Source organism: Arvicola amphibius, chromosome 5 (genome assembly GCF_903992535.2).
Source record: "Arvicola amphibius chromosome 5, mArvAmp1.2, whole genome shotgun sequence".
Classification (NCBI taxonomy): domain Eukaryota; kingdom Metazoa; phylum Chordata; class Mammalia; order Rodentia; family Cricetidae; genus Arvicola; species Arvicola amphibius.
This window is the reverse complement of record NC_052051.1, coordinates 54,835,816-54,860,959: the sequence shown is the minus strand read 5'-3', so window position 1 is coordinate 54,860,959 and position 25,144 is coordinate 54,835,816. Positions and strand designations below refer to the sequence as shown.

Below are 25,144 nucleotides of genomic sequence, written 5' to 3'. Positions count from 1 at the left end.
AGACTCAGTGAATTAATATTTCTCTTATCTTTAGCACAAATCCAGTCAATAACAGTGTCATTTATCTCCACATGAAAATTTAATTTGACATTTGAAAGAAAATGGGCAGGAATTATTTGTAGTATGATATATTGAATTTCACCTTAACTGAGGTTCTTTCTTTTTTTTTTTTTTGGTTTTTATGCGCCAGCACCACCGGCAATTTCTGAATTCTAATTGAATAAATGCAAACTAGTGGCTCAATAAAGCACTTACCCCCAGAGAATACAATAGTGACTTGACTGACTCAAAGATCATTCAAAGCAAAAGAAAGTGCTTCACTTCAGTGACACAAAAGTAGGTGAAAGATGTGAAGAAATGCACATAATTTTTCCTTCTTTGATATTTGGGGTATTTTGGCTATATGGGAGCAAAACCCAAAACTTGTATTGCACTCTGGTGAACAGATCCAGCAAGACAGAGGAAACAATTAAAATTAAAAGGATACACAGCATCAGCTGTTTTCAAGGTTTTGTTTTTAATTTTTTAAGTTTTTCTTTATTTTAAATTTTATGTGTATTAGAAATTGCCTGCATTTATGTATGTATACCATGTGTGCCTGGTACCCAAGGAGGCCAGAAAAGGGATGAGATGCCCTGAAACTGGAGTTACAGATGGATGTAACTCACGGAGGTGCTGGAGCACCTTTGTCCTCACCAGAGGGCACAACATGCAGCTTGGATGTGGCTTTTATCATAGGGCGCAGCACTAGCTTGGATATGGCTCTCTTTTATTAAGGTATTCCACAGCACTAGCCTCTAAGCCAGAGAGCTGGCATCTTAACAACACCAGCAATGTCTGCTTAGAAATGCTCATAGCTGGGCTTGTTGACTGTTGAAGATCCTTCATAGAAGAATATCCAATATAATTCTGGACAATATCCCAGAATTATTATTGTGTTGTTGTAACTCCCAGCTAGTTGTATGCAAATCTGTCCTAGCTGTACGAGGTCTTGAGGGGAAGAGCTAGGATATATACACTGAGAAAAACTAAGGAGAAGGAGGAGGCACTGTCCATACAGAGTGAAGACTTTCTTTCCAATCCAGCTGCTCTCAGGCCACCCACACTTCTGTGAGTAACTCCTCATTCATGTGCTATAAGTAAGCCCAATAAAGTAAATTCACTTGTCCCTCAGATTGAACTCTGGTAAAACTGAGTTCTGACTTGTCACTAGCATTTCTTAGTCTTTTCCCATGGAGAAAATTCTCACAAAAGATGGGAAATTTGTTAGTTTTTATGATTCATGGTATAAGAAAGAAAGACAGTAAATAGAAGAAAATGTTAGAAGAATGAAAAAATGGGCCAGGTGATGGTGCTGCACACCTTTAATCCCCGCACTCGTGAGGCAGAGGCAGGCAAATCTGTGAGTTTGAGGCCAGTCTGGTCTACAGAATGAGTTCCAGGACAGGCACCAAAGTTACAGAGAAACCCTGTCTTAAAAAACAAACAAACAGGTCTGGAGAGATGGCTATTCTAGAGGTCCTGAGTTCAATTCCCAGCAACCACATGGTGGCTCACAACCATCAGTAATGAGGTCTGGTGCCCTCTTCTGGCTTGAAGGCATACATGCAGGAAGAACACTGTATACATAATAAGTAAGTTTTTTAAAAAGGTGTATGCCACCACCACCAGGCAGAGAACATTTTCTTAATTAGTGATTGATGGGGGAGGATGTGAAACCAAAACAGGAACAATATACTTTGCAGGTTAAGGGTTCTGTTTGCAGTTAAGAGTAAGTTCCTATTTGTCCTATGCTAAGTCCTTGTAAGTTAAGGTTTCTATTTTTAATTAAGAACAATTTCTGGTCTCGAAAACAAGAAAGAAAAAGAAAGGAAGGAAGGAAGGAAGGAAGGAAGGAAGGAAGGAAGGAAAGGGAAGGGAAGGGAAGGGAAGGAAGGAAGAAAGGAAGGAAGGAAGGAAGGAAGAAAAAAGAATGGACTCATGCCAGGCAGTGGCAGTGTATGCCTTTACTTCCAACACTTGGAAGGCAGAGGCAGGTGGATCTCTGTGAGTATGAGAGCAGCCCGGTCTACAGAGTGAGTTCTGGGACATACAGGGCTATACAAAGAGATCCTGTCTCTCAAAAACAAAACAAAACAAAAAGAAAGGACTCACACAGAAGCTCAAGAATTAAAGCTTAGAAGAAAACACCAGGGACGGGCGGTGGTAGCACACATCCCAGCTCTCGGGAGGCAGAGGCAGGCGAATCTTTGTGAGTTCTAGGTCAACCTGGTCTATAAGAGCTAGTTTTAGGACAGGCTCCAAAACCACAGAGAAACTCTGTCTTGGAAGAAGAAGGAGGGAGAAGGAGGAGGAGGAGGAGGAAGACAAGACAAGCAAACTGCAAATCTCAGCGACTGCCTAGAGGAGGTGGAGGAGAGGGTCTGACACATGCTTGGGAGAGCAGCTTTAGAGGTAGTCAGGAAGCCCAGAACATCAGGAAAAAGTATAATTAGGCTCTGGACAGTATACGAAAGAAAGACAGAAGAAAAATAAAAAGCTGTGCCTTTAAAAAATAGAAAAAGAAAGAAAGAAAGAAAGAAAGAAAGAAAGAAAGAAAGAAAGAAAGAAAGAAAGGAAGGAAGGAAGGAAGGAAGGAAGGAAAACTGGCACTATTTTTAGTCTAGCAGGACTTATGCATGAAGATTAAGATGGAAAGAAAGCAGAAAGGAGAAGGCCCCTGTGGGGTCTTCCCAGCCCAGATGACAGTGTGACTACAGCTAAATGACTCGTGTCTTCCCAACAGTCCTGGACACAAGGTGCAAACCACATGAGATGCTATGTTGACAACTATATTTCATTAGTGATTTTCTCTTTGGCAAAAAAATTGTTGCTTAGATAGAAAACTTCAGACCCTGGCTCACTGCTGCACCTACTTACAGCCTAGAGAGACAAACCCACTATTATTTTAATCAGAAAATTAAGACAATGGCTAAATTTCTTTTCCTTTTCTTTCTAGAAGCAATCTGGAAGGGACTTCACAGTGATTCTAGCCACTCCAACAACTACCAAAATGGCTGAAAGCAGATCCTGGGTGCAATGTTCTACAGACTAGCTTTGGAGTCCCAAGGAAAAAACAAGAGGCATCAATCAAAAGATCATCTTGTAAGCCCATCAAGAGATTCTAATGGACTTTGATTTGGAAGTTCAAAAATATCCTCTGTTCTGGCTTCTCCTTGGTTGCCAAACCACTTCCACACCTCTCCCTCCAGGCAGCAGTCAAGGACTTCCTTCCCCTCACATGGAACTCTTGTGTGAAGTGGGGACTACCGATGTGCTCTTGGGGTCCTTTAGATAGACCCCGTGGAGGAGTCCCTGACTGCTATACCCAAACTCCCATGCAGCTGGAAGAAGCCATCAGACACTGCGCCAATACTACAGTAGCAGCTAGGATTACTCTGGGGGCGGGGGGAATGTTGTGAAAATAAGAGATACAATTTTAATAGCAAAAATTTTTAAAAAGTAACCAGGTTTTCTCTTGGATAAAAAGCCAGAAATGTTTCTGCATTTCTTGGCAGCCTCATCTTTGCCAGAGACCAAGGACACCAAAAGGGACTCTGATCTTTGATCTGGTTTCTAAATGATTCTAGGAAAACCTCAGAACAAGAGAATGTTGAAGTAGAAGCTTGTTAAGCAAAAACTTCTGATTAAGAGAATAAAGTCCTAGCCTGCGTGGAACCTAATATTCCATTTGGGCTAGGTCGACTGCCTGGCCAAGGGACTCCCCCTAGAAAGGCAGCATCACCTTCAGAAGCTCATAGAGACCACATCCACCAAACACTCTCTTGGTCACTTTAGAGAGTCTTTACAAAGTCAGCATGTGCTGGCTGAGTTTTAAGGGAAAAAATAAAAATTATAATAAAAAGGAGGAATAATAAGAAACTTTTCCCCCCTATCAAAGGAGGCCAGGCTGCCAAGGACCAATATTCCACAATCTCTCCCCACCCTGTAAAACTTTAAAAGAAATTCAAATTTTTTGTTGTTGTTTTGCTTTTGTTTATTGAGATAGTTTCTCACTGTGTAGTCCTGGATTGCCCCTGAACATGATATGTAGGCAAGGCTGGTCCTCAATCCAAAGAGATATCACCTGCCTCTGCCTCTCAGGTGTTGGGATTTAAGGAATGAACTAATGCATCATGCTAAGAATTCAAATATTTTAATCTCCCCTACTGGTAAAACTTCTGCTTACCCAAAGACCCTGCTGCATTCCCATAACATAATGGGCCGTTCCTCCTTTCCTCTATGTCTTATGGGCTGCTTTCCAAATTAACCAATCAGGAGTAGATGGTGATGCTGAACCTCAGCCAATGAAAAACAGTCAACCACGCCCTTATATTAGTTTCGAATTAAAGACAGAGGCCATCTTGGTTACATGAAATACTTGCTAGCCTGGTTTGGGTCATGGCATACCCTGTTTGCAAAAAGAAACTATGGGTTACTTCTTTTGGTTCATATATTTCTTTGTTCAACACCAAGAATATATTTTCCTATCATTACTGTGTTAACTTCTTACATGAACTGAGAAACATGCCTATGGCTCTCTGGAGCATATCTGGTAAGGTAACAAAACAAAGTACTGCCTTTCAAAGTTGAGCTCAAGCTGGGCACGATGGCACATACCTTCAATACTATCACTTGGGAGAGGCACAGGCAGACGCAGGGGAATCTCTGTGAGTTTCCAGCCAGCCTGGTTCGCAAGAGCTAGTGCTAGGACAGGCTCCAAAGCTACACAGAGAAATCCTGTCTTGAAAAAAAAATATTACTCCTATAGTAGGAAATGGAAGAGACTGTAGTTAACATCTGGGCTGAGTGATCAATTGAGCATGAGCAGGATAAGTAATGTCAGGACACACAGACATTCCAGGGAGGATATCCTGGGGTAACGGTTGGGAGCCCTATCTGACCGCATCGGGAAGACCAATAGAGTCCAATCCTACAAGAACAATGACAAGGAAGGGAGGAAAGGTTAGAGGAGAAGAGACAGAAGTGGTGCACTTCTCTCCACCTCCACTACCCGCATCTCAGTCAAGGCCATCATTATCTCCATCTTCCTGGCTACAAAGAAGACTATCCTTCCACTTTACCGCAAGTAGAATCTGACCAGTGTGACCGAGTCCTGGATAGTAAGCCCAAAGTGTTACAGATCAATCTCAGACCTGGACAAACATCCGCACCTGTTCTTCCCAACTGCAAAAAGCCTTGTGCACAAGAAACCATTTCAGAGTTGCCTAGCAAAGCCACAACACACTGTGGGTGTGTTACATGATCAAGAAATCTACATGGTGTTTAGACAACCCATTCCCCACTTTCTTTCCAAGGGCACTGCCTCAATAACTTCCCAACTCAACTTTAAGTCTCCTTTGCTTCCGGGAATGCATGCAGCTGAAAAAAGCTATTCTCTTAATACATAAACAGGGAGCTGGTAAAATGACACTTGCTGCCAAACCCAACAAGACTCCACATGGTGAAAGGGCTGATTCCATCTGTCCTTTGATCTACACAGCACCCTGGTATGTGTACCTCCTTACATACAAATATGTAAATGGAAATTCAAAAGAAACACCCAAATAGGCTCTGTTGCAGGATTATTTGTTCACACTGCATGAAGATGCATTATGTTTTGTCTCATCTGCTAGGGCACCTGACTGATCTAATAAAGAGCTGAATGGCCTATAGCTAGGCAGAACTTCGGGCAGACAGAGGAACTCAGGACCTTACAGAAGAGGTAAAGAGCAATGTGGCAGAATGTAGGGTTAATAGAAACAGGTTAATTTAAGTTACAAGAACTAGTTGGAAACACACCTAAGATAAGGCCAAACTTTAATAATTAATAAGTCTCCATATCATTATTTGGGGGCTGGCGGTCCAAAGAAAGTCCTACTACAAGAATCACCATATCCGTTTTTTGTTGTTGTTGTTGTTGTTGTTTTGTTTGTTTTCAAGGCTTCCTGTTCACTTAGAATAAAATTCAAACCTCTTAAGACTTACAAAGCACTGCAGTATCTGGTCTCCTGTTTCTCCAACCTCAAATGTTTACTCCTTTTGTGATATTAAGCTCCCTTGTTTTATTTCAATTTCTTCTTACCCTCAGGATATAGACATAGCTCTTGCATCTGCTTATAAACATTCTTTCTCTTAATTTTCTTCTTTGTATGGCCAACATAGTCCAACATTTGGAGGCTTAGCATGAATTAAGGTGGGGGTAGTTACCCTAAAATACCTATATTATTCTTGTTATTCTCTCAACCCTTGCTTGCATCAAATAGTCCCACAATACCTTCTATACCTCAATTCGCATGTCATCAGGAAGTGGGGATTTAGAGAAATAGCAGAGTGTTTATTTAGCAAAAACAAAGCTCTGTGTTGGCCCCAGAACAGACCCAGGAAGGATTAAAAAAAAAAGAATAGAAAAAGAAAAACAACCAAACCAACCAAATCACATGAATAGGTGTTGTCAGAGGAAGGCTACAATATTTTAGTATGGCCTCTATTTAAATAGTTCTATTTTGTAGGTATGGTACTGTACTCCTGTATCCCCAGAATTTGAGGAAAAGACATACAGAATCTGTGAAGTCACCTGGTCTACATAGTGAGACCCTTGTCTCAAACAGCAAAGCAAAATAAAACAATGATGTTTATCCATTTATTATGTAGGGGTACTTAGATTTTTTCCTTATACTTCCTAGTTTAAAGAATAATAGCAATAAACCCAATGTAAGACACAATTTACTCAACATCTATTGAAAATGTATGTGCTAGTATCAGATTTAAAGAAAAAAATGTGTGCTTGCACATCTTATAGAACATTCCACCCAAACAGAAAAGAATCTACCTTCTTTCAGCATCTCATGGAACCTTCTCAAAAACCGATCACATAACTGGTAACAAAGCAAACATCCACAGATACAAGAAATTGTAGTAACCACCTGTGTACTATCAGATCACCATGGAATAAAGTTAGAATTCAACAACATTCTACCCCAAGAAAGCCTACAAACTCATGGAAACTGAACAGTTAACTACTGAACCACCCCTGGGTCAAGGAAAAAATAAAGAAAGAAAATTAAAGTCTTCCTGAATTCAATGAAATAAAGACACAAACACACCCAAACCTATGGACCAAAACTATGGGACAGTGCTAAGAGGAAAAGTTCATAGCACTAAGTGCTCACATAAAGAAAACAAAGAAAGCAGGGCGGGTGGTGGCGCACACCTTTAATCCAGCACTCGGGAGGCAGAACGCAGGCAGATCTCTGAGTTCGAGGCCAGCCTGGTCTTCCAAGAGCTAGTTCCAGGACAGGCTCTAGAAACTACAGGGAAACCCTTGTCTTGAAAAAAACCAAAAAAAAAAAAAAAAAAAAAGAAAAGAAAGAAAAAAAAAGAAAACAGAGAAAGCACACGTTAGAGACTTAACAGCACACCTGAAAGCTCTAGCAAAAAAAAAGCACATACACCCAGGAGTAGAAGACTGGAAATAATCAAACTGAGGGCTGAAATCAACAAAATAGAAACACAGAAAACAATCCAAAGAATCAATGAAACAAAAAGCTGGTTCTTGGAGAAAATCAACAAGACTGACAAACCCCTATCCAAACTAATCAAACGCAGAGATGAGAAACACGCAAATTAATAAGATCAGAAATGAAAAGCGGGGACATAACCCACAGACACAGAGGAATTCAGAGAATCATTAGATCTACTACAAAAGCCTGTATGCCACAAATTGGAAAATGTAAAAGAAATGGACATTTTTTAAGATAAGTACCATATACCAAAATTAAATCAAGACCAAGTGAACAATTTAAATAGTCGTGAAGAATTAGAAGATGTCATCAAAAATCTCCCTACCCAAAAAAGCCCTGGGCCAGATGGTTTCAATGCAGAATTCTACCAGAACTTCCAAGAAGACCTAATACCTATACTCCTTAAGGTATTTCACAATATAGAAACAGAAGAGTCATTGCCAAACTCCTTTTATGAAGCTACAGTTACCCTGATACCCTGATAACCACACAAAGACTCAACCAAGAAAGAGAATTACAGGCCAATCTCACTCATGAACATTGACGCAAAAATTCTCAATAAAATACTAGCAAACCGAATCCAAAAACACATCAAAAAAATTATACATTATGATCAAGTAGGCTTCATCCCAGAGATGCAGGGCTCGTTCAACATATGCAAATCTATCAATGTAATCCATCATATAAATAAACTGAAAGAAAAAACCATATGATCATTTCATTAGATGCTGAAAAAGCATTTGACAAAATTCAACATCCCTTTATGATAAAGGTCTTGGAGAGATTAGGGATACAAGTTCATACCTAAATATAATAAAAGCTATATACAGCAAGCTGACAGCTAACATCAAATTAAATGGAGAGAAACTCAAAGCCATCCCACTAAATTCAGGAACACGACAAGGCTGTCCACTCTCTCCATACTTCTTTAATATAGTGCTTGAAGTTCTAGCAATAGCAATAAAACAACATAAGGAGATCAAGGAGATTCGAATTGGAAAGGAAGAAGTCAAACTTTCATTATTTGCAGATGATATGATAGTGTACGTAAGCGACCCCAAAAACTCTACCAAAGAACTCCTATAGCTGATAAACACCTTTAGTAATGTGGCAGAATGCAAGATCAACTCCAAAAAATCAGTTGTCCTCCTATACACAAAGGATAAAGAAGCAGAGAGGGAAATCAGAAGCATCACCTTTCACGATAGCCACAAATAGTATAAAGTATCTTGGGGTAACTCTAACCAAGGAAGTGAAAGTCCTATTTGACAAAAACTTTACGTCTTAGAAGAAAGAAATTGAAGAGGATACCAGAAAATGGAAAGATCTCCCATGCTCTTGGATTGGGAGGATTAACATAGTAAAAATGGCAATTCTACCAAAAGCAATCTATAGATTCAATGCAATCCCCATAAAAATCCCAACAAAATTCTTCACAGATCTTGACGAGAACAATAATCAACTTTATATGGAAAAACAAAAACCCCAAAAAAGCTAAAATTATACAATGGAAGAAAGAAAAGCATCTTTAACAAATGGTGCTGGCATAACTGGATATCAGCATGTAGAAGAATGAAAATAGATCCATATCTATCACCCATGCACAAAACTCAAGTCCAAATGGATTAAAGACCTCAATATAAATATGACCACACTGAACCTGATAGAAAAGAAAGTGGGAAGTAGTCTGCAACACATGGGCACAGGAGACTACTTCCTACATATAACCCCAGTAGCACAGACAATAAGAGCAACAATGAATAAATGGGAACTCCTGAACTGAGAAGCTTCTGTAATGCAAAGGACACTGTCATTAAGACAAAAAGGCAACCTACTGAATGGGAAGATCTTCACCAACCCTGCATCAGACAAAGGTCTGATCTCCAAAATATATAAAGAACTCAAGAAACTAGGCATTAAAACTTTAATTAATCCAATTAAAATTGAGGTACTGAACAGTGAATTCTCAACAGAAGTTCAAATGGCCAAAAGACACTTAAGGTCATGCTCAACCTCCTTAGCGATCAGGGAAATGCAAATCAAAACAACTTTGAGATACAATATTACACCTGTCAGAATGGTTAAAATCAAAAACACCAATGATAGCCTATGCTGGAGAGGTTGTGGAACAAGGGGAACACTCATCCATTGTTGGTGGGAATGCAAACTTGTGCAACCACTTTGGAAATCAGTGTAGCAGTTTCTCAGGATACTGGGAGTCAACCTACCTCAGGATCCAGCAATTCCACTCTTGGGAATATACCCAAAAGATGCCCAATCATACTATAAAAGCATTTGTTCAACTATGTTCATAGCAGCACTATTTGTAATAGCCAGAACCTGGAAACAACCTAGGTGCCCCTCATAGAAGAATGGATAAAGAAGGTGTGGCACATATACACTTTAGAGTTCTACTCAGCGGTAAAAAACAATGACATCGGGATGGAGAGATGGCTCAGTGGTTAAGAGCATTGCCTGCTCTTCCAAAGGTCCTGAGTTCAATTCCCAGCAACCACATGGTAGCTCACAGCCATCTGTAATGAGGTCTGGTGCCCTCTTCTGGCCTGCAGACATACACACAGACAGAATATTGTATACATAATAAATAAATAAATAAATAAATAATTTTTAAAAATGACATCTTGATTTTTGCATGCAAATAGATGGAAATAGAAACACATTACTTGAGTGAGATAACCCCAGACCCAAAAGATGAATATGTATGTACTCACTCATAAGTGGATTCTAGCCATAAACAAAGGACATTAACCCTATAGTTCGTGATCCCAGAGAAGCTAAATAAGAAGGTGAACCCAAAGAAATACATATAGTTATCCTCCTGGATATTGGAAGTAGACAAGATCGCCGGACAAAAGTTGGGAGCAGGGGGTGGGGGTGAGTTGGGGAGAAGGGGAGATGGGGAGAGAGAAGGGAGAAGGGGAGGATTGGGGAGAGCCTGGGGAATGGGGATAATTGAGATGGAGGAAGGGTGGACATGGGAACAGGGAAGAAGATAACTAAGGGAGCCATTTTAGGGTGGCTAGAGTCTTGGCTCTAGAGGGGTTCCCAGGTGTCCCAGGGGATTTCCCAAACTAGGGTCCGTGGGCAGCAGAGGAGAGGGTTGCTTGAACTGGCCTTCTCCCATAGACACACTGATGAATATCTTGCATATCACCATAGAACCTTCACCTGGCGTTGGATGGAGATAGAGACAGAGACCCACATTGGAGCACCGGACTGAGCTCCCAAAGCCCAGACGAAGAGCAGAAGGAGGGAGAACATGAGCAAGGAAGTCAAGACCGCCAGGGGTTCGTCCACCCACGGAGACGGTGGGACTGATCTAATGCGAGCTCACCAAGGCCAGCTGAACTGAGCATGTGATCAAACTGGACTCTCTGAATGTGGCTGACAATGAGGGTGGACTGAGAAACCAATGATAATGACACTGGATTTTGATTCTACTGCATGTACTGGCTTTTTGGGAACCTAGTCTCTTTGGATGCTCACCTTCCTAGGATGGAGAGGAGGCCTTGGACTTCCCAAAAGGCAGGGTACCATGACTTCTCTTATGGACTGGAGAGCAAGGGGAGGCGGAGGCAGTGGGGGGAGGTGGAGGGAAATGGGAGGATGGGAGGAGGGTGGAAATTTTAAATAAAAAAAAAATATGTGCTTGCTTTGGTAGCACATGTACTAAAATTGGAACAAAACAGAAAGATTAGCATGGTCCCTGCCACAAAGATGACATGCAAATCGTGAAGTGTTCCATATTTAAAAAAAAAAAAAAGACTTAGAAGAAATGCATCCAGGGAGACTGCCTCAGTGGTTCGAGGTATTGTTCATACAGGTGTGAGGACACGCAAATGGCCCTTCTGTGATCCAGTGCTAGAGGGTTGGACGAACTGGATACTAGCTTTATCAGTTAGTTCCACTAAGGACCCCTGCCTCAAACAATATGGTAAAAGTAAACCATTTACACCTGTATAAGAGATAGAAAATCTAGTTTCTTCTACGGTTAAAAACTAATAGGTGGTGGTGCACGCTTTTAATCCCAGCACTCAAGGCAGGTGGATCTCTGAGTTCTAGATCAACCTGGTCTACAGAGTGAGTTCTAGGACAGTTAGGGCTGTTAGAGAAACCCTGTCTTGAAAAAAACAAAAACAAACAAATAAAGCTAATAGGAATATAGACCTGGAACTAGCTCTTGTAGACTAGGCTGGCCTTGAACTCACAGAGATAATTCTGACATTCTTAAATCTATAAAAGTAACTGTAAGACTAAAAGAAAGGAAAATCAACATACAGGAACTCACAAAGATGGTTACCTGGTAGTCTGGTTTTGTAAAATAATCCAAAGAGGAAATATGGTCAAGAAAGGTGCTGAATTCGGGAGGGAGGTGCTTCAGCATGAGCCGATGGTCATACCTCTCTTTAATGGAACCCACTTGTTCCTGGAAGAGAAAGAGAACAGGAACCAAAGTCTAATCTCATGAAAAGCTATGATTATAAGCACACAGCCAGCTATCTCAAAGGAATGTACCAGGCTGTGGAGTAAAAGTGGTTTGAAGTACAAACAAGAATAAGTGCTCACTAATGGCTTTCACACGGTGCTTTCGAGTGGGAAGGGAAGAAGATTGTATAATGCAGAGCTAGCAGAGTGATGTGGAATCTGCACCAGGGAACAAAGTTCCTTTAATGGGTTACTTTCCTTTACCAGCCATAGCATTTATTTTCCAAACAAAATAATCTGATAATTGAAAACTAAAAGGTTAAACTTCACATCAGAGAAATGTTGTTCTTATAAAATGATCTATTCTCAGTAGACACAGAAAAAAATAATAATATTAATTATCTAATAAACAGCACCACAAGAGAAAAGACATATTGTGATGCAGTAAAACTGCTTATAGATTTTTAAGTTTCATATACAAGTGGATTTTCTTCCTTTTTTAAATTATTTTCATGAATACAATTTCTGTCTGCATGTATGCTCTGCCTGCCAGAAAGAGGCACCAGATCTCATTACAGATGGTTGCTGAGCCCACCATGTGGTTGCTGGGAATTGAACTCAGGACCCTCTGGAAGAGCAGCCAGTGCTCTTAACCTCTGAGCCACCTCTCCTGCCCCGTGAATTTTCTTCTTTAAAAATTTGAATAGAGTTTACAAAAAACTGATACACAAATACAAAAATTATACACTCATGAAAGGGGATTATGGATTTTTTTCGTTTTTTTTTTTTTTCCACTACCCTTGTAGTTGCTATGAGTTGAGTCCAGGGACTTACAATGCTCAGCATGCACCTGTGCCACTGAATGATGTGCACATCTATTCTCATGATAACTCAGCACACAAACATCTTATACTAAGTAGAGTTTCAACAAAAATGATTACTGAGAATTTTATTTTGTTTTGTTGTTTTTTCAAGACTGAGTTTCTTTGTGTAGTCCTGACTGTCTGAAACTCATCTGTAGACCAGGCTGGCCTAAAACTCACAGAGATCCACCTGCTTCTGCCTCCCAAGTGCTGGGATTTAAAGTGTGTGTCACCACCCACCCAGCTGAAGAGAAATTTTATTCTTTCCCTACCAAAAACAGACATTACAATTCCAGAATTACCTTGTCCTTTATTGTTCTCCAAGGCAGCTGGCCAACCACAAACTCTACCAACAGTAGAATAGAGACCAAAGGTCGTCGTGTCTTCCCATTTCCTTGAGAAATAAGAGAATTCGGTCACGTGACATTACCAATTCTTCTGAGAGCATTACATTGTTTAAAGTCCACCCATTAATTTCCATCATCTGATAAACATCTACATATCAACAGTTACATATCAATCCATATGAAGCATATATATACCTAAGAAATATTTTGAATAAATAATAGACTATTTGGAGATGGAGTTCAACAGTAGAGTAATTCACTGTAGTGTGAGAGACCCTCGCTGTTATGGGCTGGAGCGATGGCTTAGCAGTTAAGAGCACTGGCTGCTCTTCCTGAGTTCAGTTCCCAGCAACCACATGGTAGCTCACAACCATCTGTAATGAGGTCGGTGCCCTCTTCTGACCTGTAGGCAGAACACCTGTTACATACTAAACAAGTCTTTTCTTTTTCTTTTTTGCAGACAGGGTTTCTCAGTGTAGCTTTGGAACTTGTCCTGGCACTCACTCTGTAGACCAGGTTGGCCTGAACACAGAGATCTGCCTGCCACTGCCTCCCAAGTCCTGCGATAAAGGCATGCGCTACCACTGCCCGGCTAAATAAATAAATCTTAAAAAAAATGACCCTGAGTTATATTCTCAACATCACAAAAAACATCTAACACCAAAAAGCAAAAACAGCACAGGGTTGAGCATACAGCTCAGTTGGTAGAGTAATTGCCTAGCATGCACATGACCCTGGGTCTGATACCCAATACCAACATAACACTGGATGCAGCAGTGCACGCCTGTAATCCAGGACTTGGGAGGGAGAAACAGAGGGACCAGAAGTCAAGGCCATCCTTGCTACCTTAGTGAGGATTGAAGCCAGCTGGGACATAGAAATCCTATCTAAAATGAAACCAATAAATAAATAAGCTCTAAATCCACAAATGTTGAAAAGACAAATAACCATTTACTAACTAATGAATGCTTTAAGAAGTAAGAGATAGCCAGGCGGTGGTGGTGTGGTGCATGCCTTAATCCCCAGCACTCGGGGAGGCAGAGGCAAGCGAAATCTGTGAGTTTGAGGCCAGCCTGGTCTACAAGAGCTAGTTCTAGGACAGGCACCAAAGCTACAGAGAAACCCTGTCTTGAAAAAACAAAACAACAAAAAAGAAGTAAGGATAATTAATGAGATTGCAGCTCAATGGTAGTCTGCTTAACTACTAGGAAAAAAAAAAAACCTAGATTTTATTACCAGCACTAAAAAATTTTCTTCAAACATCTATATTAATTTTCAACACTAATACATGATTAAACAGACACATTCCCAACAGGACATACTTAGCTTTTGCCTTTTCTGACAAATACAACTAAATTTTTTATATAGATGCCCATACCTGTCATCCATTATACATCTTACCATAAAGTAGTATCATGACTTCCTTAACCATCAGCATCAACAAAATAGTAAATTAAAATGACCTATTCAGGTAGCTATAAAGAGACCCTCACGCTCCTAAGCACTTTTTCATACCTCTGAACTACAATATGAAGATATCAGTCTGATGCAAGCCAGGAACACACAGTTATGACAACCCGGATCAACAGATACATACCCTGTTCCGATGAGCATTGATGAGCATAACGAACTGTCCCTCGAAAGCCTGCCACAGCACGAGGCTACAACTAAACCACACAATCATAAGAAAATAAATAGCAAAAATTTAACACAGGAAACACATGAAGCAAATGGTAGTGCATTACTATCATAATAAACCCACTACTTATAGTAATTTATAACGAAATTATAAAAACTATGAGAATGAATTATTTCTAAACCACAACTTAAAACACTGATGTTTTAATTATCTTGGACCTGTTTTTCTTCTATCTGTATCCTTAATTTCTATTTATTTATAATTTGTTCTCCCACCCCAACGTTGTGTGTGTGTGTGTGTGTGTGTGTGTGTGTGTGATGTCAGGGTAGGGGATGAGGAACCCGACAATGTGCAAGTAGCTGTCAGAGGATAAACTTTGGGAATGATTCTTTTCTTCCAATCCCGAGTCCTGAGGACTGAGCTCAAGTCATCAAGCTTGGTGACAAGGCGCTGACTGCTGAGCCATCACCCAGGCTCATCTACCTACCTGTGTTTCAGGTGTGATGGCATAGTATGGTCATTGGGCTTGGGGGGATGCAGCTCGGTGACAGCACAACTGCCTACTACGTGTAGGCTTTGGTTTGATCCCCAGGAATGAACACACACACACCCCAAATGTTTTTATGAAATATACACAGCTCCTGTAAATTAGAAGAATCAATGTTTTCATTGACCAGAATCATGCCAAGTACCAAAGCATTCATAGTATATACATTAATGCTTATGCTTTGGTTACAGATAAATGTACGAACACAGCGAACCACTATATCATTTAAGATGCACAATCTCACCCTATTTTGTCTATTTATTCAAACTTAATTTGAAAGAGGTTAGAAACTATACTTACATGCCATGTGGTGGTGGTGCACACCTTTAATCCCAGCACTCGGGAGGCAGAGGCAGGCGGATCTCTGTGAGTTCGGGGCCCAGCCTGGTCTTACAAGAGCTAGTTCAGGACAGGCTCCAAAGCTACAGAGAAACCCCGTTTTGAAAAAATGTGTGTGTGTGTGTATACACACTTACATGCATAAACAATTTATGTTAAAATTTAAGTTTTGGATACTTAGTTATTCTAGGTAATAGAGATGAAGCCAAACATGACCATAGCCTCAGACAATTTAACACCAAATTACCTCTAGTTTCTTCTATCACATTTTTTTTTTTAAAAATTATTTATTTATTTATTACTGTATACAATATTCTGTCTGTGCATGTGCCTGCAGGCCAGAAGAGGGCACCAGACCCATTACAGATGGTTGTGAGCCCCCATGTGGTTGCTGGGAATGAAACTCAGAACCTTTGGAAGAGCAGGCAGCGCTCTTAACCACTGAGACATCTCTCCAGCCCCACCATTTTTTTTTAATCTACTTCAAAACCAAGACTGCTCTCTCCTCTCGCCCAGCTTGACTACGTGGCTCCCATTCCAAAACCGCTGCTGAAGTCAAGAACACATGGCTAGCCTCCCCAGCAGGCCCACCAAGAGCTCTCTTTTTAGAAGGAGCAGGGACTGGAGCATTCCCACCTCGCCCTAGCAGCCTGCTGATGAAGGGACAGACATGTGCGTGGTGCACTGCCTCTGACAGACTTTCTCCTGCCCATGACTCTAGCCAGACTCCCTGAAGCCTCTTCTAAAGTTGGCCTTGATTAGGGGGAATCTTTGTTTGTCTTTGCTTAGTCCAGTTTTGAAAAAAAATCTCTGAGTGTCAAATCCCCTGGAAATGGAAGTTACAGAATTAACCCAGGACCTCTGGAAAGAGCATACGGTTGCTCTCTTAACCACTGAGCCATCTCTGCAACCTCGGCAAAAACTGTAAGAGGTAGTTTAGTAAAAAATCCGCTACCATGCCAGGCGGTGGTGGCGCACGCCCTTTAATCCTAGCACTCGGGAGGCAGAGGCAGGCAGATCTCTGTGAGTTCAAGGCCAGCTGGTCGACAAGAGCTGGTTCCAGGACAGGCTCTAAAACTACAGAGAAACTCTGTCTTGAAAACAAAAACCAAAACAAAACAAAACCCTCTACCTGGACATTTGATCAAATTCCTTATACCCATATCTCCCTAGCTCACATTGTGGTGTGCTTTAGCATGACCACCTTCATATACAATTCACCAGAGGAGAACTTTCTATGTATCACTAAGTTAGAACTCATGTTGAAGGGACTCTAGCCAGTCCAAGCATGGCAAACATAGCTCTGGCAGGCCTTACTTTTCTCCCTCATTCTCTCTGCCTTGCCACATCTGTCTCCTTTTATCCAGAGGCTGTCAGTCCCTTGTCATCATGCCCATCTGTTCTTTGTGCTCCCCACTCCTTTCCTTCCCCTTCTCCCTTGCCCTCTATCTCCTGTCTTTGCCTCTAACCACCTGCCCTTTGTCACTCTGTGTTGAGAACTTGGTCTTGGGGTGTCTTAAGCCAATACTAATCCCTTAACAACCCCACTGATTCTATGTAGCTAACTTAGACACGAGTTCTTAATCTTGTCATCTACTGATCTGATTTCAATAAAACAAACATCCATTTTTTTAATTCACTGAGCCTCATCCCCTCCTCCCTAACATTAATTCTGATGACCTAATTAGCATTTCTTTAAAGTGATAATAGAAATAATAATTATCAAGTATTAAACAATAATGAAAAAACTTTTACTGGTCTGACGTCACCACAGGAATGGTAAATTGTCGGGCCAAGCCAAAATCAAGCATGAACATTTCCTACATGTACTGGGAAAGGCGTCCCATTGCAAAGTTTGACTAGAAAAAAATAAAGATGGAAAACACATTTTTTTTTAATAGTCCCAACCTGCATTTTATGATCATGAATTCTTCCAGTCTATATAGCACATTCAGATACAGTACTGTAAGTTTATAGTTTTTACTAAACATTAATTATAGTATAATTTAGTGGCTGGTTTCTACCTTTCAAGGGAAAATTAAAGCTTTTCATAGTGGAGTGTTCTTATAAATACTATTAATGACTTGAGAAAGAGCTGTTAATGTGTCTACCACCAGGAACCACTAAGCAAAAATAAATTTAAATGTTTGTACAGTTATATATAATAACAACCAAATAAATTCAGAACTAGAATTCTTTGAAATTCTAGTTAAGTTACTGCTTAATGACAACCCAAGCTCCTAAACGAGGAAAGGCTAGGGATGGGGTAAATACATATAACATAAAGGAATTTTTATTACTTCTCAACCTTTTAGTTAAGTATAAGGGCTGGTCAGTGTGGCGCACACCTTTAAATCCAGTATGAAAGGTCAGAGGCAGGCAGATCTCTGTGAGTTCAAGGTCAGACTGTGTCAGCACTTTTTTTTCCATTGTTAACACTGTCTTAATAAATAAACAAATAAATAAAGAATTCCTTATAAGTATCATAAAGCTGAATCTCACTAAAATTAAAAATACAATCCAGGGAAAACATTCCAAATAGTCTAATGGAGAAAATGCTTTACATTTTTTCCTTTAAGAAAGAGAAATCAGTGTAGTCCAGATATGATGACATAGACTTTCAACTCCAGCCTTCAGGACAAAGAGACAAGACAATCAGTTTACGGCCACCCTGAGCTACTCAGCAAGATCTGTCTTGCTATGTGAGACCCTGCCTTAAAACAAAACATAAAAGCCTAAGCCTAAAACCTGTGTAATGTGTTGTGTCAAGTGACTTGAAATTTGGAAAAGTCAGATATGCAAATAAAAGAATTGCAATGGTACAAATTCAAGCTATTGTTTACTTCTTAAAAAGTATTATTTTACTTAGTGGCTTTCTGCTGAACGGGAAAGTCAGGCTTCTCCAATGATGACAGAGAAAGCCGACTCCACAGTGCCGAGCTGTGAACCTTTATAAATTCACTCTATCTGTGCAGGAACTGACCTAAAACAATCACTCAGTCATACTGCCTTATTTAAATGTAACTAATAACGGAAAAACCCAGGTCTCCTGACTTCCACAGTGTCCTACCACTCTAGAAAGAAACCCACTTTGAAGAAATTTAGTTGCCATTTTTCATGTAAACTAATTTTATTTGAATGATGTAATAACAGATGGCTATACTTTCAAATGCTCCCAATATCAATAAATATATAAATATGAGATGTCAGAAATGGGTCATCTTTCCTTATGAAAAATATCAGATAAAAAAGCACATTCAATAATGAAAACAATGACTTCTATGAAAAACAAAACAGCAACAAAAAAAGGACAAAATAAATTTTATTTCCAAAGTAGTTCTTAGGAGATTAAGGTCTTTCATAGTTGATTATTCTAGTGAATACATCTGGAGACTTGAGAAAATGAACAACTGATATCAGGAGACACACAATTCAAAACTAATGATTTTTAAGTGGGGTTGAATAATTAGCAGTGCTAAAGTATCTAAAAATTGGCAGACACAAACTTGCCTGTGAGGTGCTTGTAGGGACCAGAGCCCAGCCGCCAGCTGTTGTTCCTCAAGCAGGTGGGGTTCGCCTCCTGTCCAGCCCCTGGGATCACAAGCCTGTACCACCATAAGCTCCAGGGACCAAACGCAACACTCAAGTCCTCAAGTACTTTACTGACTGAGTCATCTTCCAGCCCCAAGCATAGAATTTTTTTATTTAGCTGGCAAAACAATATTTTTATGGTATGAAAAAGCTAATGAAATAAGTTTTCAATTACCACTTTAAAAACAAAACCAAACTTAAACTAAAACTAAAAGGTAAAATATTTTTGTTCTTAAGGCATTACAGAAATATAGACTTTTTTTTTGTATTTAATGACAAATACAAAAACCCCCTACATTTATCAAGCATTCGTCTTTGACATTAGAAGTACCAAACAATAGATCTGTGCTTAGAAAAGACAAGGCCCCCTACCGGTTTGATGTCTCTGTGAAGGAATCCCACAGAATGGATGCTTTCAATAGACTCCAGAATCTGTTTCCAAGCCGAAGGTAGTGCTGCTAATGGTGAATGTGCCCCGGGACTGGCTACGTCGAAGATCTGCCAGATTCCGACCCTATGGCATAGGACAATCACTTCTAAAAATATAGTCCTGATATTGTGGTAAGACTCGAAACATCACTATATTACCATACTATAAACATGCTGTGCCTGAAATAGTAAGGCTCTTGCCTAAGTTGTGATCTCTCTAACTCAAAGAGTTATATGTATGTATTCCTCTTTGTGTACATGACTGTGGGTTGCCCTCAGAAACCAGGAGAGGACTCTGATCACCTAGAACTGGAGTTAAAGATGGCTGCGAGACCGCTCAACAGGGGTGCTGCAATCTGAACCCCAGCCCTCTGGAAATAGCTAGAGCCTTAACCACTGAGTCAGTCTCTCAAGGCCAAAGAATAAGCATGCTGTAGTAATCATGTAGCTAAGTCATCATGTTTTGATTTTACCCTTGCTATTCTAAAACATATAGAATGACTTTTTTTTCTTTCCTTTTCTTTTTCCTTCCTTCTCTTTTCTCTTTTCTCCGAGGTGGGGGGTCTCATGTACCCTAGGCTAACCTCAAAACTCCCTGTGCAACCAAGGATGACAATGAACTGATCTTGCCTTCAACTACAATTTCTGAGATTACCAGTGTGCATCACCATGCCAAGTTTATGCAATGATGGGAATTGAATCAGAGCAAGAGCTTCATGCATGCTAGTCAAACTACCAAGCTACATCATCAGCCCCTTAGATGTGGAGTATTTTTTAAAAAATATGAAATACAGATATATCCTCTAGTTCATTTATTTTACTATGATAAACACCTTAACAGAAAGCAAGTAAGGGAAGAAATGATATATATATGGCTTACAATTTCAAAGTTACACGTCCATCATTTTGGGGGAAAGTCAAGACAGCAACTCAAGCCGTTAGTCACATTTTCATCTACAGTCAAGAGCAAAATAAATACATTCTTGCTTGTTTGCCTTCGCTAGCCTTCTTCTCTTTTCCAGTGTTCAGAAGGAAAGTCTGGATCTTCCTACATCAACTAAAAATCAAGGCATTCCCCCATAGCTGTACCTACCAGCTAACCAGATCTGGACAATTCCTCATTGAGTCCCCTTCCAGGCAGTTCTAGTTTGTGTCGAGTGAAAAAACCAACCAGCACAAATATCACAGCAGCATTCCTCATTACTAGCCAACACCCCTCCCCACAAGTTACTTAGTTTTCTAACACTAGGTTTTTTTAAATAAAAAAGCTAATAATAATTCACATAATTTTATGAAGATTAAATAAAATCCATATGAAGTTTCTGGAATGCTGTCGTGTACTCAACAAATCCTAAGGACTGTTATTATTAGGAATCTTGGAGGAAACAGAAGACCATAAGGGCCAACCGTTTAAACAGCTAGGTGATGGTGGATACCTAGCACAAGTCAGCTAAAACATGAACTTATACATCCAGGGAGGTAGCTGGTACAGGGTATCTGAGCAACACAGAGTAAGTAGTGATGTAACTCTTATTTAATATTTCTAGCAAAATGCCACCTTTTTGTCTGATTTTTTTTCTATCAATCTGACCTGAGTTTAGAGGCAAGCATCCTCTTGCCACAGCCTTTGCTTGTGCACCTGTGTGCACACCCCTTGCCTGTCAGCACCGGGCTGCTTGTCAGTCTGTGTGCTAGTGAATAATGCATGTTATACATGCTTAAAACTTCTCAGATTCTTTCAACTTCCTAGCCTCCTTCCGACCCTCATCATTGGCATCACAGCTCAGGCCTCACGAATGAGTTGAACCAAACATTCAGCTATCAAAGCAGCCAGCCCGGTCTCCAAAGCAAGCTCAGGACAGCCAGGGTTGTTACACAAACCCTATCTTGAAAAAAACAAACAAGTAAACAAACAAAACTACATCCCAGATAATACCAAACTTTAAAGTACCATTACTTTCACAAGAACAACTCAATTGGAATCAATTAACTTGATTAATGACATCAGAAATTACTTAAATGTCATAAAATGTAATTTTAATGTATCAACTGGTGTTTGGGGCATAATGTTTCATGTCTATAATTCTAGTAGTTTTTGTTATTGCTGTTATTATTTTGAGACAAGCCTTATGTAGCCCAGGCTAGAATGGATCTTGTTATGTAGCAGAGGGCTAACTTTAAATTCTTGTGTTCTTTTTTGTTATTTGTTTGAGACAGGGTCTATGTAGTCCTTGTCTGTCCTGGAACTTGCCATATTGCCTTTGACCCTCCTGCTTCTACTTCTTGAGTTTGAGAACTGCAGGCGTATACCATCCAACAGAGCAAATCTCAACATTAGGGAGACAGAAGTAGTTAAGGCCAGCCTGTACTACTAAGTAGGCTCCATGACAGCTGGAACTACAGAATGAGATCCCAAATTCATAACAACACATACACACCAAGAAAGAACAACACAAAAAAGATATAACAAAATCCAGGAAGAGAAATACAAGCCTGACACAAGAATAGTATGTAGGAGGTATAAGGGGGGATATTTTCATATAGTAATACTCAAGAAATTGTTGAGAGCTTGTTTCTCCCAAGTAATTCCACAAAGTTAACAAGATCAAACTCCATGCTGTTTTCTGACTGACAAAAGTGCGTAAGGCCAGGAATGGTGACACACACCTGTAGCTCTGGTACCCCAGCGACACAGATTATTGCTAAAATTGAGGCTAACCTAGGCTACAGAGGGACTTCTAGGCCACATAGGACTATATAGTAAGATCCTGTCATACACACAAAATTAAAAAAAGAAATAAAGAGAAAGACAGAGAGGCAGACAGAGATGGATGTTGGGGAGGAAGAGGATGAGATCTAAGGGAAGGGAAAGGGAAAGAGATTGGGTAGCATACCTAAATGGAGAAAGACAGTGAACTCCCAGGCATAGTAGCTAATAATGATAACCAGCCCAAATGTGCTTGCTCAAAACCTGTCATCTCAGGCATTTGAGAGGTGAAGATTAGGCTATCAAGGCAATTCTAAGGCATATACTAAGTGCAAGACCAGCCTAGGCTACATGAAATCCTGTCTTAAAAACCAAAAACCCACAAAAAAATAAAACAAACAAAAATAAATATAAAATCAGAAAAAGTAACTATCACATCACTGCCAATTTATTTTCATAGACAATATGCTTTCTCAAACATAACTCTCTCCCATTCTAACATATTAGATTATTTTCATGTCAATTCCCCATGCTATCATTTTCACTTATATATTAAAAAGTACATATGACCAAGAAATAAAGAAGTAATCAGAATGTCTATTATAAATTTGACATTAGAAACATCAATATGAACCACAATGTACTTTCTCTCTTAAAATTGGACTTTTTTTTTTTTTTTTTTTGCTTTTCGAGACAGGGTTTTCTCTGTGTAGCCCTGGATTGTCCTGGAACTCACTTTGTAGACCAGGCTGGTCTTGAACTCAAAGATCAACTGCTTCCCAAGTGCTAGAATTAGATGTGTGAACACCACACCCTACTAAAATTGGATTTTTTAAAAAAGACTTATTTATTTTCTTATGTATAACACATTCTGCCTCCATGTATGCCCAATGCCAGAAGAGGGGCACCAGATCTCATTTATAGATGGTTGTGAGCCACCATGTGGTTGCTGGGAATTGAACTCAGGACCTCTGGAAGACCAGCCAGTGCTCTTAACCTCTGAGCCATCTCTCCAGCCCTAAAATTGCGATTTTTTGAATCCATCTTCTTAAAAAAAAATCGGAAACGATTGACCAATCCTATTGCAACAGGTGCACATGGCAGCTGAATTGTCTCTAAAGAGTACTCTCCCATTATAAAGGAAACCAGGGCTGAAATGGAAGAGAAACAGCGGAAGCATGAAATAGAGAGAGAACGAAACAATATTACCAATATGCATCAAAAAATAAGGATGCTTTAAAATGCTACCTAATCTGGTCAAAGTGCAGCCCAAAGAAAGTCCCACTAGTTAAGGCTCGAATTTACTGAACATTCAAAGCTGCAGGTTTGGCTTGATGGCACACTCAGATAATCCCTGATTGAAAGGCTCAGGCAGAAAGTTTGGAAGCAGCCTGGGATGCATGGTGAGTAACACCCTTGTCTCAAACAAAAACGTTGTAATGTCAGTTCCACAAGTGTGTAATTTTATTGAGAAGGGAAGGAAAGGGAGAGACTATGCAAGCACAAAGGAAAGCAGGCGCTCCTGTCTCCTACAGGAAGAGTACTAGTGAGCCCACAGTTCTGAAGACGGATTAAAGGAAAGAAGCTTAATATTAACCCTGACTTCCCTATGTAGAAGGTGTACTTCAGGGTAACCCAATATTGCTTGAAATACTTTTATTTTATCTCAGTGGAGAAAAAATGATGCAATTAGAATAGTGTATTTGTAAATCTCGCTAAGATCACAAGCAATGCGTACTAACAAACTGAAAAAAAGAAAAATAAGATATATTAGGAAGCCGGGCAGTGGTGGCGCACGCCTTTAATCCCAGCACTCGGGAGGCAGAGGCAGGCGGATCTCTGTGAGTTCGAGGCCAGCCTGGTCTACAAGAGCTAGTTCCAGGACAGGCTCTAAAAAAGCTACAGAGAAACCCTGTCTCGAAAAACCAAAAAAAGAAAAAAAAAAGATATATTAGGAAAAATCACTTAAAACTTCAAAACAGGTGGACTAGGCTGCAGGGAGGTCAGACATTGGCCCTCAGAACACAGCTGGGAGTGTGTGTATGACACCTCTCAAATACCCTTGCCAAGAAGTGGAAATCAGAATCTAACCATCAGTTTATAAGAAACGGGTGGGGCGGGGCTAGAGAGATGGCTCAGGAGGTTAAAAGCATTGCCTGCTCTTCCAAAGGTCCTGAGTTCAATTCCCAGCAACCACATGGTGGCTCACAACCACCTGTAATGAGGTCTGGTGCCCTCTTCTGGCCTGCAGGAATACACACAGACAGAATATTGTATACATAAGAAAGAAAGAAAGAAAGAAAGAAAGAAAGAAAGAAAGAAAGAAAGGAAGGAAGGAAGGAAGGAAGGAAGGAAGGAAGGAAGGAAGGAAGGAAGGAAGGAAGAAATGGGTGGGGAGTGGAACGGCATGTTAAATATCAACAAACAGAAACAATCAGCAAAATCCAGAATAAGAGAATTTTTACTTAAAACAACAAAGAAGGAATCTTCAAGTAAATAAGACAGACGTACCTGCAGATCAAAAAAAGGCTTATGAAATAAACAATATATGGAGACTATTTATAACCAGATTCAAGTAAGCCAAATGAAAAATAGATAAATAATAAGGGAATCAAGAAATATGAACCTCAGCCAAGCATGGTGGCATATTCCTTTAAGTCCAGCACTTGAGAGG

The 25,144-nt window shown here is 40.0% G+C and overlaps 1 protein-coding gene and 1 non-coding gene across 2 annotated transcripts in view; one reads left to right on the top strand and one right to left on the bottom strand.

Annotated features, from left to right (window-relative positions):
- The window catches only part of Ttbk2 (tau tubulin kinase 2), a 123,690-nt gene that overhangs the window by 30,734 nt on the left and 67,812 nt on the right, over positions 1-25,144 (bottom strand). Inside the window, 9 exon segments of the mRNA XM_042055143.1 lie at positions 11,884-12,009; positions 13,174-13,226; positions 13,229-13,265; positions 14,816-14,837; positions 14,839-14,879; positions 17,499-17,521; positions 17,524-17,602; positions 19,707-19,781; positions 19,783-19,848. Of these exon segments, the coding sequence (XP_041911077.1) occupies positions 11,884-12,009; positions 13,174-13,226; positions 13,229-13,265; positions 14,816-14,837; positions 14,839-14,879; positions 17,499-17,521; positions 17,524-17,602; positions 19,707-19,781; positions 19,783-19,848 (522 nt within the window).
- On the top strand, positions 11,229-11,334 carry LOC119816012. The gene has a single exon (XR_005285669.1). It is a non-coding gene; the product is annotated as a U6 spliceosomal RNA (small nuclear RNA).